Below are 17,961 nucleotides of genomic sequence, written 5' to 3'. Positions count from 1 at the left end.
ACCGGAAGGTAGGCTTCTCCATCCACAATGCTTCTGCCAGACTTTACCGCTGCTATCGTATGATCAACCTCCTTTTGGCTTGTATTAATTGTTGCAGAACGCATTTATAGTATATTATTTATATGTACTGATCTTGTCAATCAAAATTATGTTTGGCTTTCCTGGTGAAAAAGCTTTTCCTAATAATTGTTAAACCATGTATTACGGCTCTGACATGTGACTATAATTACAAGTTGAAAATGCACGTTTTGACGTTGTCCAAACAAGACGTTTGGTGTGTAAACTGTACTCGTCTCTCAAGCTCACTTGCTAATTTTCCTTCACCGCCAATGTCATCATTTCTTGTACTCTGATGACCTGCCATTGTGAAATGAATTAAAAGTTAATTGCTTTGCAAAAATGCTGATTTGGCATAGTGACGTTGTTAAGGCTCAACCTGAATGGTTTTTTGAAACGCAACTTTTTCAAATTTCCATTTATTCAACACGCAAGCGGTTTAAAAGTGATAACAGACGATATAGCTTCAAAGTGATAAAAGTAGTAAACGTTACAGCTACAAATCAGTAAAGGCCAGGTCACAGTAGGGTCGGAACTTCGACCCACTCGCAAAAAGTAGTTTGTATCAAGATAAGATTGAAACAAATACGTGCGTTCAAAGTGAGCCTCGAACAAAATACTGTGGCTTTCATACAAAATTGAAGTTCTACAAAAATGGTTACGGTACCGCAAGCAACAAGCTCTGAGTTACAGCAAGATTGACAAACAAGTCACAGTGTTTGTGGTAAGAAATTGCATAATGAGATCAAGAAAATTTGATCAAATGTATCGGTTATTTAAGCGAATCTACATTAACATAAGGCGTTCAGCACACAGCAACCTGACAGATTTATGCTTCTATGGTACCAGAATTTTCAAATAAGAAACTCTAGTTCAGGGAATCATCATGAGACAGGATACGGAAATCTAAACCATTTGTTGTCATGGGATGGGAAGTTATTTTCGAGTTGCCTGCATGCTAAACACATGCAATAAATAATAATGCAATTACAATAACTTTTTGTATCTAACTTCGTTTACTAGAAACAGTATCAAAACTCACTTCGCCACTACTCAAGCAAAGTTTAGTGACACCATTGTAACCAGTTCACACCTCGATTGGTATAGGATACAGTTCGAAGAATATTCGTATTTTAATTCATTAACAAGCATTTGCATTTTTGTTTCTTTTCGCAATGTATCTCAGGGGCTGGAAACTTGCAACAACCAACAGTTGAGCTATTTGCATTTAATGCATGGTACATGAACGTATTTGCATGAGAAATAGAGGTGCCAATAATAAAACGTTCTTTTCTTGTATTCCAGACAGTAAAATCCGTCAATTTTACAATGATTCAACGTCTGCAATGTAAAAATGACTGATTTTACTGTCTGGGATTCAGGCCAAGTCTGCTTTTGTTCGAAATGCATCTTCAATCAAGGTGAATAGATTTTTCAAAGAAATGTAGAGTCACTGACAGGGAAACCGCTCTCACTTTTGTGTTTCTCGTCAAGGCAGTGATGCAAGTTTCACACAAAGAAACTACAAATGCACACTAACATACAACTGGACAACCAACTACTAAATCTTGAAACGCATGTATATTTTGGACGTGCAATAATAGAATTACTACATTACAGTAAAACCAACAAAGAATTTCAGATGAACATTATAAAAAGTATATCAGTTACGCAAAACGTACAAAAGTGTTTTCATAAACTTTACTTTAAATTTTTTTGGCACAAGCACTATTCTTGAAAACAATTTCACGATTGTCGGTAAATATTATTACTGTAAAATGGCAAGATTTTTCAGACAATGCAAACAGTTTCTGTACATCAGCAAACAAAACAATTTTGCAATACAAAGATTGAAATAAACCTTCCTGTTAATTCATATCTGTAACAAAGAAAACAACATCCTTCAATAGTCGGGTGGTCCAACGACAGTTCCACAACGTTGATCTAATTCGAGCCTTGATTGGGGACTTGCTCATAGAAACAAACGACATGATAGAACAAGCGCGTCGACTGGCTCGTTATAATGCGCTTTTAAAAAAATATTGTGCCAGAAAATTTAATGGTGAGAAAAACAACCGGAAACATAGAAAATTGCTTTCCCGGAGTTTCCTGCCATTCATATGAGCAATCCCTCTAGCGATGTTGAAAACTTGTAATCTTTGTTCATTTGACATTCTTTGGCACACAAAACCCCCATGTGGCGACAGTACAACACTCTTTGCGCGTTTTTCTCACCCGTCCAACTTAATCAGCCTCTGCCTGATGAAGAGACGGTCCTCGTGCAGTTGATGATGCGGTTCTTCCTTCTACATCAGCGGAGGTGGGAGCAGGTCGTCCTTTGATGTTCATGTTTACCTTACGGGAACGTCTGGACCCGGAACGTGGTTTTTCTTGAGTGGGTGTGGTCGACGGAGCCTTGTATTCCTGAGGGTAACTACATTTTAAGAATTGCAATGATCTTCAAAAGGAACAGACTCGTTTGAACTGCTGTTCAACAGATGCAACATGTTGCGTAGAAACTGTGTAATACGCACAAGCTTACGAGCAGATTCAGGGTGATGCACACTTCTTTGCTAGGGTAACACGTAAACATTTGATTATTATCGATGCTTTCTAAGCAAGTCGATTGTTTCACGCCACCGGCACTTTGAGGTTTATTTTTTCAAATGCAAGACAGCATGTTAAGAAAACTTACATCCCTCCATAATGATACTGGGTGATATTACAGATAGTCTTGCTTCATCACATCGCTTCTACAAACTATAATCCGCAATACACCTATTGAAGCCATAAATACCTGAGTCTTGTTGGATGTCTTTGAAGAACGCATGGACGAGCTCGGAGGCTTATAGGTCGGGTTCGCGTTCTCCTCACTTAACCACGCTTCCCTGACAACTTTCCGCATGTGCGGAGCAGGGATGGAGCGATTATTTGGCTGTTTATTTCGGTAATATCCGTTTTCAGCTTGCCTTTTTCCGCTTCCACTCCCATCTCCGACGCGCACACTTGTATACCCAACAAAGTCTGCCGTAAACGAAGAAACTAATGTCACAATATTAAAAGTACATCTGTCAACCTCGGTGATCTGGTTTGGGTCAGTGGTAAGCCTATTCAAGTTTTGGGGCTTTTATAACTGCCAAACCGGTGCCAGACGTTTCCGAATAAATGACTCAGCCTCCAGATTTGAGTCTAATCTAAATCGACAGTAAAATATCACTTCAAGGTAGGCTATCTAAGACAGCGATTCAATCTGAGGTCAAACGACAAAAAAAATGATTGCTGGTAATTGAAATAATTTACACTTAGTTATCACTGCAAATTCTATCAAGCGGTTACCTGAATCGCTGCCCATCTCCGTTATTCCATCTTCTCCCTTATAGACTTTGAGGAAAGCGTGGAGTGGGTTTTGTCTGGGTAGATAGAGACCCAGTCGAGCATAAGAGCGAGAGTCCAGAAAGTGGGAACAATTGTACCTTGCCCCCACAATAAACGAGTGGGGCGTCTCACCCGTGTGACAAGGTATTGGGAGTAAACTGGGTAAAATAAAGAATGTTGTTGTTGACGATACGAGAAATTCTCTCCAAATCAGACTTATACGAATACATACGAAGAAATTTTCTCTAAATACAAAATGTATGTATGTATACGCAAGTCCATGAATATCTAGTGTCGCAGATTGAGTTGAAATATCTTTTTAGTTTCAAACTCAGAATATCGAAAATAGGACCCATCGATAATGATGACGTTGCAAGGCGACAGCTTATACAGTCGATGTCCAGTCTGCAAAATTGGCAAAAGGCAAGACTGGCCAACACATATTGGGGGTCAAATTCATATGGCGCCGTTTTCTTGGTTCTGCTCAGCTGTCCACACGTTAATAGCAAGTGACAACATTATTAATGGAACATTGACAGCTCGTCCACTCACTCGTTGTTCAGATGCAATGGCTTCGGCTTCACTTCTTTCATCCCTGCAAAGAATATGCACAAGGTGAATGATTTCAGAGAAATCAATTCCATATTTTTGTGACTACACCAAAGGTATGGTAAGAAAACAAAAGTCTTCTTGCCTGTCAGTGTTAATGTGTTTGTACATCCAAGCACAAAGAGTAATGTAAAAAATTTCCACGGTTTAAAAACGACGAAGCTCTAGAAACAACTACCGCCCGTGAATTAAACAAACAATTGGCCTACATATCAAGTCTTCCTGCACTACAATAGTCACAAAACAGCAAATGGTCCGTACTGTTGTCATCAATAGTTTTAAATTACAAAAGTTCTGTCATCTTGTTCAGTTGACTGAGATCATAGCAGACACAGGGCAAGAAAATTGTTAGTCATTTGTAAAACACTTATGACAACCATTAGTCGTCCTTTCAAAAGAATATTTGATGTTTGCTGTTTGCTTCAATGTCACATGAAACAACACAGGGAGGTTGAGAAAGTCATTGCGCGAAATAATACACAACGTCCTTATCTCAATGTGTCAAACCGGTCTTTACGATACAGAATCAGATCCAAAATATCCTTGACTACTCCACCAAAGTCACAATGACATCTTTCAACGCAATTTCACGTTTTCAAACCACAACTTTTCAAAGTTGATGTCGAGTCGATGGCAATACACATGGAGACTACTAATATAATCGATAGCGAAACAGAAACGTTTGATGTCATGATTGAATGTCAAATCAATGTTATTACTTGTGTTTATGAAATTACTTTTTTCTAAACTGCAGTAAAAAAGATCTTATATTACCCAAATCATTGTAATATTTATGATACCGGAACTATTTAGCCGTGGTACTTCGTTAAGAAGTTGCATAAATAAAACGATTCCTACTTTACGCTTTCTAAAGAGAAAGCAGCTGTGCCGAAAATGAAATTGGTATCACAAATATTGATATGTTGTTAGTTAAATGCGAGGATATCGCTATAATAAAAGGTGATAAAAACTCCATAAATCATCGTCTTCGAAGTCAACGCAAAAGGAACGAAATCAACATTCGGGTTCATTGATAGAAAATACAAAAGAAGCATGAAACCTTGTAAGCAGAAACAGTTCACTGAACCACAATGGCGTGCTTTGTTTATAACAACAGCTATGGTTACGCTGGACGACTGTTACAAATCACATTTGGTAGCCGGCATGCGGAATGGCCCGTTTCGGTGAGTCCGGTCTCTATTAGGTGATTTTTTCAATTTTTTTTTTTAAATTATCGGGTACCGTAGCCTAATTATCATTGCCGTTTTAGGGTTAGAGGTTAGGAACACCGAATAGTAGCAGACCCCCGGCATGAGCCTTACACTAATTTATCGCCGGATAGGCATGATATGTATATAAAGTTTGAAAAAATGCTTAAGCAAGACAAGAATAAATCCTAACACTTCAAGCATCGTGTACACTGAGTATTCAAGTGTGCAGCAACAAAAAAAATGTCCACACGTAACGATCATCACTAGTGAAATAGCTGATGTGAGTGGTTTAACAGCTAAAAACTATGTGTTTTGAGCCTGTTATCACAGTAAAATACTGTACTGCAATTCAGTAAGCTATCTTGCCGCTGGCTTACGTTTTAACTGTATGCGGGTATCACTTGAGGGTGTGGACGACATGGTTTGGGATCTGTGCTTGTTGCGCAACTTGGCGGCTCTTGTCAAACGGTCTTCTTTAGCAGATGATGGACGGTTGGATGCCTGCCAGAGTAAGATTATAGTTTCATGGGAAGAACAAACAAAAAAGTTCGATGTCAACCTTTGCGGTGATGGAAAAATAGCACCTTTGTTTCCCTATTCACATGGCTGATTCTTGTCTTAGGTCTTGTCAGCCCAGCCAATAAAACCTTTTGTATTCAAACTTTTTTTTAATATCGCAAATTGATAAGGCAGCTGTGCAGCTATATCAATCATTCTGTCTATTGCAGCCAAAAAATGACGTTTTTATCAACAACTAGCCTCTTCAACTTCATAACTAATGTAAACACATTAGTTTTAAGAATTACGGTGCAGACTAAAAACTCTAATCAAAACCATTCAATTTTTGAATCTCTTAGCCTATGTACCTGTAGGTAAGAGTGTTTTTTGTTCGGTCGATAGTACATTTCTCCATTGATTAGTATAGGGGCACTCTTTGTGGAAATACCTGATAGTGGTCTAGAATCGCCTCGTTTTGTCTGTTCCGACTAAAAAGTATAAATATCAACGGGTAATTATTAGTGACTCTGGTTGACAAGGCGTAGGGTAGGCCTAATGCTACGTTTGCTAGAACAAGAAAGGCCACAAAGTTGTCTATGCTTGATGCTATAAAAAACGTAAATAAAGTGCAGCAATATGCAACAAGACATTTGCTATGAACAGTGGGATGTGTATCATGTGATATTTGTAGATATACTTTTGTTATGAAAAATCAGTTAAGGAACGACCCCACTGCTGAATACTGCGCACCCGGACTACTTCAGCACCCGGATCGCATAAATCAAGCATCCAACCTGTCGAGCTTCGCCTAACGGAATGGCCCATTTTGGCTAGTCTGATTGGGCTAGTCCGATTCGGCTATTACCCTATTCGGCTACAGCCCTATTCGGCTAGTCCGATCGGGCTAGTTCCCTATTTGGCTACAGTCTTTATCAGTTAGTTCCCTATTCGGCAATTTTTTGTAAATCCAACGTTACGATAATCCTTCTGTAATCCAACGAAATCCTTCTGTAAATCCAACGACGCCTTCTGTTTATTTAGAAAATTTTGTATTTTATTCCACAATAGGCTATCGTTTCTTTTGCATTCTTAACATTTTATCCAGTGTTTACCTTTGAGTGCCCAGACTGCAAAATCCGTCATTTTTGTTGTCTGGGTTCGTTCAAAATATGTGTTTTACATCAAAACAACATTAATACAGGTTAATGAGATAAACAGAAGTGTTTAGTAAGTTGTTCGAGTGTGTTATTGTTCAAAATCATAGGCGCCTAACTATTTTTTTGGCCGTGGGGGCGAAAGCGTGTTTCATCAGCAGCAACGGAAATTCAGTAAATGTCACGCAGATGGATGACGTAATTATGCCGTCACACTAGGATTGCTTTTATTGCCACGCTCGGAGTTATCGCTACGTTCGACCTACCGTTAATTATTATAAACAAAACTCGACCACTTCGGTTAAGCAAACACATGACATGCGTTAGCTAGCGGTTAATGGACTGCGACTCTTTAAGCGAAGCACAACATAAAGTTTAGCATTGAACTAGATTTATTAGCATGAAACAAGAGACGAAAAGGTTTACTAAAAGGTACACTGTAAATGGAATGACAATGTTTTGAAAATGGAATACAAATACTAACTTGATCATACGCTTGAAAATATACCTGTGGAAAGTAAAATCATTCATGTTTACATCAATTCAGCAGCACGTCACCTTGAATAAATTTAAAAGTTGCTGACATCCGTAAGCAGCCCTTGAAAAATAGTTACGGAGAGACGTTTGATTAAGTTTTCGACTTGACATAGCTCCCTTTTCACTACAACATCGCAACTTATGACTGACCGCTGTAAAACACCCGTTTTCGCGTTGCAGATGAAACAAAAGATGCGCATATTCCGCCTTTGATCGGGATTCTATGGCAACGGTCGTGTGTGCATTCAGTTTGCGTGAGTCCGTTACTGCGTTGATTATGCGGCGCGTGCGCAATGCGGTTTGTACCAGCCCTTGTTGCGTTGGTTAGTGGTTACCTCGGGCCGAGACTTCAAGTTCATTTTCACAGCGAGCGATTCACTGGGCACCGCGCAATTCACTGCAGTGCAGAGGTTTCGACTTTTGAAAGCGACATCAAGTCTGTTTGCAAGCTCATAAAGCTAAACGCACGCTCCGTCTACGTAGCAAATTATGTTGTTTTTTTTTGGGTGCATTCAACATCTGATGACATTGAATCGACACAAAATGGTAGATTTTTGCTATGTCCCAGGCAGCAAAATCAATCATTTTTACATTGATTCAACGTCTGCAGACGTTAAATCAATGTAAAAATGACAGATTTTGTTGTCTGGTGTGGGATTGTAGCATCGCTACTCGTTCTAGTCAGTAGCGTAGCCAGGAATTTTGAAAGGGGGGGTTTTGACGACCCAGCGGCGGGGGGTCTCCCCCAGAACATTTTGAAAAATTACTTTGAATTTGGTGCATTCTGAGAGCATTTTCAACAAAAATGTGGTTATGAATATTCTTGTAAAATAGTGCTGTCCGGTGGCATAGCAAAAGGATAAGATCATGTTTTCTTCGGCATTTTTCGGAAATAAAGCTAAGTCTCTATGTTTTCTTGTTGCTAATTCCTGGCTGAGATGTTTGAATGTTTGGTATTGGCAAAACTCGCTCTTTTAATGCAATTTTGTTTAAAATTAGGCAATTTTTTTTGACTAAAAGCATCATTCTCAATATCGTGACATCACACGCGTGCCAAGGGGGGGTTGTAACCTCAACCCCCCCCCCCCCCCCCCCCCCCTTGGCTACGCCACTGGTTCTAGTGATTATTTATTGCGAAGCTGTTGCGGTTTGCATTCAAAGAATGTTTTCCTGCTGCCTATCGCTAGTTCATCTATTGTTTTATGTATCAATACAGCATAAAAAGTTGCCGCCACGCAGAAATATGCGTGGGGACCAGGCCCCCACGGCTTAGGCGCCTATGCTCAAAATACATGTAAAAACTTACATACGAGTTATTAATTACGGAGATAGCATAAATTTGATGCTCTAAAACAAAGTCATATATTATCATATATAGTCAAAGTGGCAACTGCGCGGACGGACAGTTTTTACGATAATGCACGGTCCATCAATTTAGAGATTTAACCGGCGGTAAGTATTAACCGGCGATTCAATTCGATAATATCAAACCTCCATCTTTACAATTTGACTACAAAAAAAAATTAGGCCTATATCACGTGAAAGTTACGAGTAATCAAGCATTGATTTCAACGACCTAATTTTTGGGCAAAATCAACTTTTCGACCGGTTTTGCAAACTTTGATCTCCCGCTTTGCAAGGCAACTTGATAGTTACTTTAAACTTTAGTCCAACGTAGAGTGGTTTCACTTTAACCTGAATAAAAAAATGTCTACTTCTGGCTTTCTTTCCAAATTAAAATCATTAATCAACGCATTCGAAAAGGTTTTCCAGAATTTCGTTATTGCTTTGTGACAAGCATTTCTATGGTAAACAACTTTACCTCGCTTCCCAGTTTTTTCTCCGCTATTCTCTTTTAAATACCGGCGCGCGTAGTCTTGCTCCTCCGTCAAGGGGTGGTAATTACACGCAATTCATTATGACGCAACCGAAGGCTTTAATTTATCACACGGCTCACCCAGACAGTAAAATCCGCCATTTTTACATTGATTTAGCGTCTGCAGACGTTGAATCAATGTAAAAATGACTGATTTTGCAGTCTGGGAAGGCACTCAAAGGTAAACACTGGATAAGATGCAAGAATGCAAAAGAAACGATAGCCTTATCGTGGAATAAAATACAAAATTCTCTAAATAAACAGAAGGCGTCGTTGGATTTACAGAAGGATTTTGTTGGATTACAGAAGGATTATCGTTGGATTTTCAAAAAATTGCCGAATAGGGAACTAACTGATAAAGACTGTATCCAAGTAGGGAACTAGCCCAATCGGACTAGCCAAATCGGACTAGCCGAATCGGGCTGTAGCCGAATAGGGTAATAGCCGAATCGGACTAGCCGAATAGTAGCAGACCCTCGCCTAAAGGGAATCATTATAGACCTGGCTCGCAGGGCAAAGGATTCCAACCGTTTACTCGACACAATATCTATACGTCAGTTACGTCACCTTAAGAGTCCCTAAAATCCAATTTGTGCCAGCTACACAGTGAAAGTTAATACCAGCACAGCACACTTAGTGGAAGATCTTCTTTTGTATGAAACATGATTGTTCAGACTTCAGGACAGGTGAGTGTATGTCCGGTACTGCTATATCGTGTATTTCCATTAGGTGCCTTGTAAATGGGACATTCAAGAGACATGGTTAGCAGTTTGTTCCTCCACGCTACATACGCAAGCAGATGGGGTGGAAGATAGTTGGAATGCAGTGTGTTGCACTGGATGGTAGCCGACTCGATAGTTTTATGCATCACTCAGTAGCGCGGTCTGTCCGACTATACCTTTCACAACTTACTCGGGTCAAACTCAAACGAATATCAACAAAAGTTGGCAACAGCACTCCCGAATACGCAAGTAGGCTAAGGTTTGGCTGCATTAGCAGCACATACGAAAGCGATGACTGTTTATATCATTCTTAGTGCCATTGAGCAAGAAGATGAATAATGCAGAAGCACTAAAAACGAAGCTGGCCAGACTGGCTTTACAACACTGGCTTTCTCGTACAAAAGGCGTTATGTAATGCTTCACTTTGCAATGGATAAAAATTAATAAATAGTTATTTAACATTGATCACAGATAACCAAAAATCTAAGTTTTGAGAATGAGACAACAACTTTGCAGCGGAATGGCCCGTTTCGGTGAGTTCCCTATTCGGTGAGAGCCCTTTTCGGTGTTTTTTTTTTTAAATTAACGGGTATTGTAGCCTAATTATCATTGCCGTTTTAGGGTTTACGGGGTTAGGGTCTTATTCCAACGTTTAGCGACGTTAAAATGACGTAAAAGCGGCAATGATAATTAGGCTACGGTACCCAATAATTTAAAAAAAAAAATTCAAAAAATCACCGAATAGGGAAACTCTCCGAAAAAAGCTCTCACCGAATCGAATTCACCGAATAGTAGCAGACCCACTTTGCAGACTCCCTTGATAAACACTAAACAGTGCATTATGACAGAACACTTTCAGTCCTTCACCTTATTTGACGGCAGAAAGTTTTCGGTAAACATTGGTGCTTCCCCACTATGTTTGCATATCTTTTCGTTGATGTTTTGCACCCAGCCAGGTGCAGTGTGAAGCTCTCTGTTACCGAACTGGCCAGTCTGCTGTGGATCATGGCGAAGGGCAAGATGGACTACACTTTCAATGTTTGGTTTATCGAAGGTATATGGTGATGGCGGATGGCCTTTTCGACCTTGAAATTAGTAAAAATATAATCAGGTCAATGCAACAATATGAAGCATCCTGTACAGACTTACGCGCTAATTTCTTTTCTTACATGCCAACACACATAAGCGCAACATTGTTTATACAATTTAAGACAAAAGCTGTACTGTATATACCAAATATCTTTTGTGCTGCAGCTTGCATCAATGTGTCTAAATAAAATAAACTGCTAAACTTGTATTGCAGACAACTAATTCTGTTTCTATTAAACTAAAAGGTACATAGTATGCAACGAAAAAAATACCGGTAGTAAGTATTCAATCATAAATTAACATAAAACTCATACCAATTACAGGATTAAGTTGATCTATTGGTGGTAAGAGTGTAGTCATTTTATCAAAGCCTTAAATTGAAATTCTATATCTCAAAATAGTTTGACTTGATCAAGGTACTTGAGGAGTTGCACTGAAAGAGGTAGCAGTCAACAATTTCCACAGTCTTTCAATAAATAAAACTCCACAGTTTTAGTGCTTATATAGTAAAGCCAGGGCGAAATTAATGAGCTCAGAAGCTAAAGATACATGATTTGCCATGGTAGCCCAGTATTACCATAATATATAAACAATCAGAAACAAGTTGAGTAAGTTTACAGTAAACAGAAGTTTCCACAGATAAAACAATTATCTGAGAAGGCAACTCACAATGCAAAGAAAAACAACTTAAATTAAGGGTGATCTGTGTTTAGATGAAGTGCATGTTTGAATGTGCAAGTTTCTGGACATTGCCAGTTCATCAATTAATCATAATACCAAGTTATGTTTTATTTCAAAATGATCTAATGGTGCTAATTGCATGCCATACTTTTACAATACGATATTTTTAACATCATTCTAACTGTCTAGTGTCTACGATATGCTGCAAAAGTCACAGTTTTTATTTACTTAAATATATACAATACATACATTGTTATCAAACGATATGTTACATTGTTACAATCTATTAAGTTTTGATAAAATAAAAACATTCCGGAAGCTTCTACAAACATTTCCACAATGCTGATGTAAATCTATTTTCTCAAGGATGATTCTGATTACGATACTTTAGAATCTTGCTATAAAATGATTAAAATAACCCCTGTATGGTACACTTTCCAAAAACATAAAAAACTTCAGAGTGTTAGTTTTAAAAAAACGCAATCATGCTACATTAGCTCACCATGTTTCCCAGGCACCGCTAAGTTCTTTTTGGTTCCTGTCAAGGTCAAATCTAAGTAACGCTTCAGTGCTTGAGCCGTTTTAACATTTCGAACATTTTCTGGATTTTGTTTTGATGAACTTGAGTTTATTCGTGGCTTTAATGTCAAGGTCATATTTCTGCAAAAAACGAGGATTTTTACCTAGATATCAATTTGGCATTGTTGATCTTTGATGTATATATACACAATCAAGTACCATACAGTAAAGTAACAAACCCAGTACAAGCAAGCACACCAACCTATAAAATGAAAAACATACCTTCAATGGGAATCCAAATACTAAGCAGCCATTTGCACAAGTTAAAGAATTGACTACAGCAATAGCCTCATTTGTTTTGATTAGAAAATTGTATCACATTTCGTAAAACATGTCACAAGTGTTTCATGTTATAACATAAGATCAGGTGACTTCTGAAAGATCTAAAAAACCTTACTGAATAAACAAAGTGTATTGGTTGATTGGCATTTTAATGAAAAACATCAATTTGAAAAGCAAACCAAATATGATTCCGCTAGGATCAAAGCAGTGGTGCTTGACCAATGACCATCTACTACTTGTGGTCATCTTACTAAAACTTTATCAACATCCATGTCCTTGCTTTTTAATATAGTCCATGTGCAGTGTGCACATTTGTGTCCACTTCACCAATTTGTAAATATTTTGCAATAGAAAATAATTTGACACAAAAAAAACTTAATAGTTTGTGTATTAATAACACTGGCCGACACAATTTTTGGTGCTGGCAGTTTTTGAACTGATTTAGACTAACTTTGTGGTGCTGATTCTGAAAATGCAATCAGTTTTTCTCCATCAGGTCAACTTTTTAAGTTACAGTGATTTTGACTTTTTTGCAATTGCCCTACAGAGTAGCACAAATACAATAGCTTTAATGCTATCATTGAGGGATTACAACCTTTATTATTACTCTTGCATTACATTCTAAAATAAACAATGAAAGCAGACAATGCCATGCCAAGACAATTGTTTTCTGTGTTAAATGCTAGTAAGTGCAAGTCAAGACAGCATAATGGTGCTTTTTTTTGGAGGGGGGAATCTAGCACACTTATGGCTACAACATCTAGAAGACGTTGTTTCAATAACACAAATATTTTCTGCTACATCTGTGGTGATTACACACTAGAGCCTAACAGAAAACCAATCAATGATTTTGTAAAGCGTGCTTATCTTGTTTACTTTAAAGTGAAGTTGGGGAATCAAGATAAGTCTTGGGCTCTCTGGATTGTTTGCAAAACTTGCAAAGAACATTTACGTCAATGGACGAACAAAAGAAGAAAATGATTAAGGTTTGTTATCCCAATGGTGTAGTGTGAACCAAAAGATCATAATAGCGACTATATACTATTTTTGTGCAATAAACATAAAAGGCATAAACAGGAAAAATAGGAATTCCTTGCAATATCCAAACCTAGCTTCAGCAATCAGGCCAGTGCTACACAGAGAAAAACTTCCTGTTCCTGATTTTGAAGGGTTGCCACAATTGGATTCACTTCCTGACAGCGAAGACGAGCAAGCTTCCACTGACAGCGAATCCACCGTAGCTGAAATCGAATTTTCTCCTGCTATTTTACCTTGTCAACTTTTTTCTCAGGCAGAACTCAATGACTTGGCAAGGGATTTAAATTTATCAAAGAAAGCTTCCGAGTTACTGGCTTCAAGACTCAAAGAAACAAATATTTTTGAACCAGGTACTGCAATCACCTTCTATCGAAAACGCCATGTCGAATTTCTGCCCTATTTTTCTCAGGAAAATGATATTGTATACTGTATCGAAGTGTAAGGTCTTCTTAAAAAGTTTGGCGTAACAAAATACAATCCATAAGATTGGCGACTTTTTATTGACAGCTGTAAACAAAGTCGAAAATGTGTTTTACTGCATAATGGAAATGTTTATGAATCTGTACCACTTGGACATTCAACAACTCTCAAAAAAAAGTATAACGAAGTCAAATTTGTTTTGGAAAAAATTTCATGTTATGAACACAATTGGACTTTGCGTTGATTTGAAAATGATTGGATTTCTGCTTGGAATGCAAGGTGGATACGCAAAGTTTCCTTGTTTTCTCTGTTTGTAGGACACCAGGCAAGAGATCAGCATTGGAAAAGGAAACATTGGCCTATGAGAAGTGAAACGATTCCTGGCGAGAAAATTTTTTAAAGGGGCAGACAAGTCCATTTTCAAATGCAAATTGAGAGTTGAAATCTGGGGGGTTTTTTTCGGTCATTTATCGGTCATTGACCGATTTTTTAGCAAAATGTCCGAAAAAAATATAGTTAATTTGGTCAAAATGTCCGAAAAAATATATAGTCAATTGACTCAAGTTATAGTCAATTGACTATATATAACCAAAAATGACTAAACATGACCGAAATAAATAAAAAATGACCGAATTTTTTCAAGTCATTTCGGACAAATGACCGAAAAGTCTCAGCGAAAAAAGAAACTAAGGTTGAAATACATAAAGGGGATATTCAAAAACACGTTGCACTTGTTTTTATGAAAAAATACTCATTTGTTCTCACGCAATCTTAAAACAAAGTTTGGGTTTTGTAATTCGAACACACACCGCACGAACTGTTGTCGAAATAATTTTTTTTCTTGGGTGACGTCATGAGAGTACTGCTGGACAAATATTTTGCTTGTTTGAGGTGTGGCATGCGTTTGCAGCAGTGGATAAGATTATTCCACGTTACAATTGAAGTTCAGATTTAGTTTATTGTAGCCTTGGTGCTAGCTTACATCATTTTACAGACTACACTAAACTTTTTATTGGACGTTTAACCTAAACATTTTGGGCTAGACCTTGCAGTGTTTGCATAGTTTTGATGGTATTTAACAACAGGAGGTTTACACAGTCAAAGGTTGCAGAGATTTGCATTTATTTTTTACTTCATGATTAGTCAGTGCTGTGTGCACGATAGGAAACAGCAGGAAACAAACAAATGCCATTATTTTCCTTCAGTGCCACAGTACCGTATACTTTTGATGGTATTTAACAGCAAGAGGTTCAGACAATCAAGGGTTGCAGAGATTTGCATTTATTTTTTACTTCATGATTAGTCAGTGCTGTTTCTTGTGCTGTGTGCACGATAGGCCTACCTACCAGTCTCAGTATTTACTCATGTATTTCAATTTGTGATTGTGTATTGGCTAGACAAGTAGGCCTATATCTCAATATGCATTCTTCCCCAGTGCTATGTGAGTAAACTAAGCTAAACCTGTTACAATTTGGTACTCATCATGCCAAATCGGTGTGTTGTACAGTATATAACTGTTCATCTGGCAGTTCTTCTAGGCTACTGATAAAATTTCTTTGTTCCATTTTCCAAAAAATCGTACCATAAAAAAGAAATGGAACAAGTCTGTAAACACCACAAGAGTGTGGCCAGGATCAACAGAGTCCAGCACAATATGGCGACTCCATTTCGAGGAAACAGATTTTCAAAATCTTTTTCAATTTGACATGGGTCATGCCACACGTCTCAATTTAAACCTTAATGCATGCCCTTCAATTTTTCCAAACAAAAACATTTCAACAATTTTGCAACCGTTGGATTCAAAGTCCAGTGGAGAGACACTTTATCCATGCGACCGGCTGCTAGGAAGCGGCAAGTTCTTGAGGTAATTTTAAGCTAACAATTATATTACTACATGTTTGTTATAAAGTACCTAGGGACAGTAGAATATCGGGACGACTCACTTTGCTGATTTTTCTTGCGACATGGACAGCTGGAGGGTTACTTAGAAGTTCAAAAATTAGAAGAACTGCAAAACGTTTTCTTTGCTTTTAGGTAAATTCATTCTCATCAAATGAATTGCTATATTTGGTTAAAGTTTTGGATGCTAGAAAATCTGCAAAACCATACTGCAGCAGTGTGAGGCTACTTACCGTTACCGGTGTTGCATGAAGTCTACCCCTGCATTATCATAACTTGAATACTATTAAATAAACATGATATCACACATTTGTTTTGTCGATACACACTTTGTACACACTTGGGCAGGTCATATCAACTGCACCTGAGTATGCGACATATGGAAGTAGACCTCAAGCTGCAGTTGCATCAAATTTGGTCATAACATTGTGACCCTCCAGTTGTCCACCTTACTTTTGAGTGAGCAATCCCCTACTTCTACCATCCCTAAAAGTACCGTACATAAGTAGCGAAGTAGCATCCTTGAGAAATTGTTTTCCATAAGTTTACAATATGTTTGCTGCCTGCCGGTATAGTGATTCCCAGCTACATGCGCTTTTAGAACGTGCCATGTATAATTCACCAAGTGCATTACCAAAAAATTTCCTTCATATATACATTGTTGTTTTCTTTTTCAGTTACTGGCTAGGGATGCACCCAAATTTGTACCCTGAACAATTCCTACCCTCTATTCGTACCCTGAATGTCTGCAGACGTTGAATCAATGTAAAAAAGCGACTGATTTGCTAAATGTGTACTTTTCTCAAAACTGCTCGTAAACAGGCCAACTTCGCCCAGAAAGCAGCAACGTAATGATGATTTATTGATGCTAAGCTATTTCACTGAAACAAATTCACTGAAACAATACAAGTTGTATTTGGCTGTACAGTGTATGTACAATGTAAATGCTTCCCATTGCCAAGTCAAGAAAAATTTGCGGCCATGGCCGTCTCCCATCGAATCGGCACATACAACAATCGCGGCCATAGCGTTTCCCGGTAAGAGTAGATAAAAGCAGATTGTGCAAAATTGATATGTTGAATGTTGTTGCAGAGAAATGTATGTGGTGGCAGCAATGCGATGGAAAAGGCTGGGCTAGTTAAATGTATGGATTTCGTTGAGAGATGTTGCTTTGATGTGCGGGTGAAACTGCTCGTTACTGACCGCCATCCACAAATCATTGCATATAGGCGGGATCACATGCCAGAAGTTGAACATGTGTTTGATGTCTGCCTGTCTGGCATGTTGCGAAAGGTACAGTTAGAATATTGTCACAATGAATGTGACTGCTACTTTATGCAGTTCTGGTAGCTGACTGATGCTTTTTATTTTATTAGGACTTTGGAGATACAAGAGTAAATATAACCAAAAGTTGTTTTTGCAGATGCCATAAGCACATTTCCCACAGACAGTTTGTTCGGTGGATCTGGGGATATCTTGGTAGATCAATCCGTGTGCCTCTGATGTCATGCGTCGTTTTGGCCATTAGATCGAAGTTTCCACGTGACAAAAATGAATAGTTGGGTTTAAGTATCCTGATTTGAAATAAAGTCACAATACAAAGTCTGCTTTGAGAAAAGCTTTTCCGTGTTCACAGAGAGAGAGTGAATTTTGTACATGTCCAGTAAGCTATGCTAGAGGTCCTGAGAGAATCTTCCTAGTTCTTTACAAACTAATATGGTACTTGCCGAAAGGTAGTTGCTTTCAGTGTTCATTTTATCAACTACTAAGCCGCTTACAATCAGAGATGGGCGTGATCTTGATCTTCAAGATCACTTTTTTTTTGGTGATCTTGATCTTGATCTAAGATCACTTTTTTTTGTGTGATCTTGAAGAATAATAAGATCAAGATCACTTTAAAATTGAAGTTTACTTAGTAGAGGCATTTTTTTAGA

The 17,961-nt window shown here is 38.2% G+C and overlaps 1 protein-coding gene across 2 annotated transcripts; it reads right to left on the bottom strand.

Annotated features, from left to right (window-relative positions):
* Positions 1–480: 480 nt before the first annotated feature.
* On the bottom strand, positions 481–12,901 carry LOC145764765 (uncharacterized). 2 transcript variants are annotated; one of them, XM_082576431.1, is made up of 9 exons: positions 12,611–12,901; positions 12,312–12,469; positions 10,907–11,124; positions 6,119–6,238; positions 5,630–5,753; positions 3,985–4,027; positions 3,394–3,590; positions 2,855–3,081; positions 481–2,481 (listed from the first exon to the last, which is right to left on the bottom strand). In XM_082576431.1, exons 2-9 carry the CDS (start codon positions 12,463–12,465, stop codon positions 2,302–2,304), a joined length of 1,263 nt encoding a protein of 420 aa, XP_082432557.1. In that variant the 5' UTR covers positions 12,466–12,469; positions 12,611–12,901; the 3' UTR covers positions 481–2,301. The 2 variants fall into 2 exon arrangements, with proteins under 2 accessions (XP_082432557.1, XP_082432558.1); XM_082576432.1 differs by lacking the exon at positions 12,611–12,901 and having other exon boundaries at positions 12,312–12,477.
* Positions 12,902–17,961: the final 5,060 nt, after the last annotated feature.

The sequence above is a fragment of the Aplidium turbinatum genome, chromosome 2 (genome assembly GCF_918807975.1).
Source record: "Aplidium turbinatum chromosome 2, kaAplTurb1.1, whole genome shotgun sequence".
Taxonomy (NCBI): domain Eukaryota; kingdom Metazoa; phylum Chordata; class Ascidiacea; order Aplousobranchia; family Polyclinidae; genus Aplidium; species Aplidium turbinatum.
The sequence above is the reverse complement of the archived record's forward strand: the minus strand, read 5'-3'. Positions and strand labels throughout refer to the sequence as shown.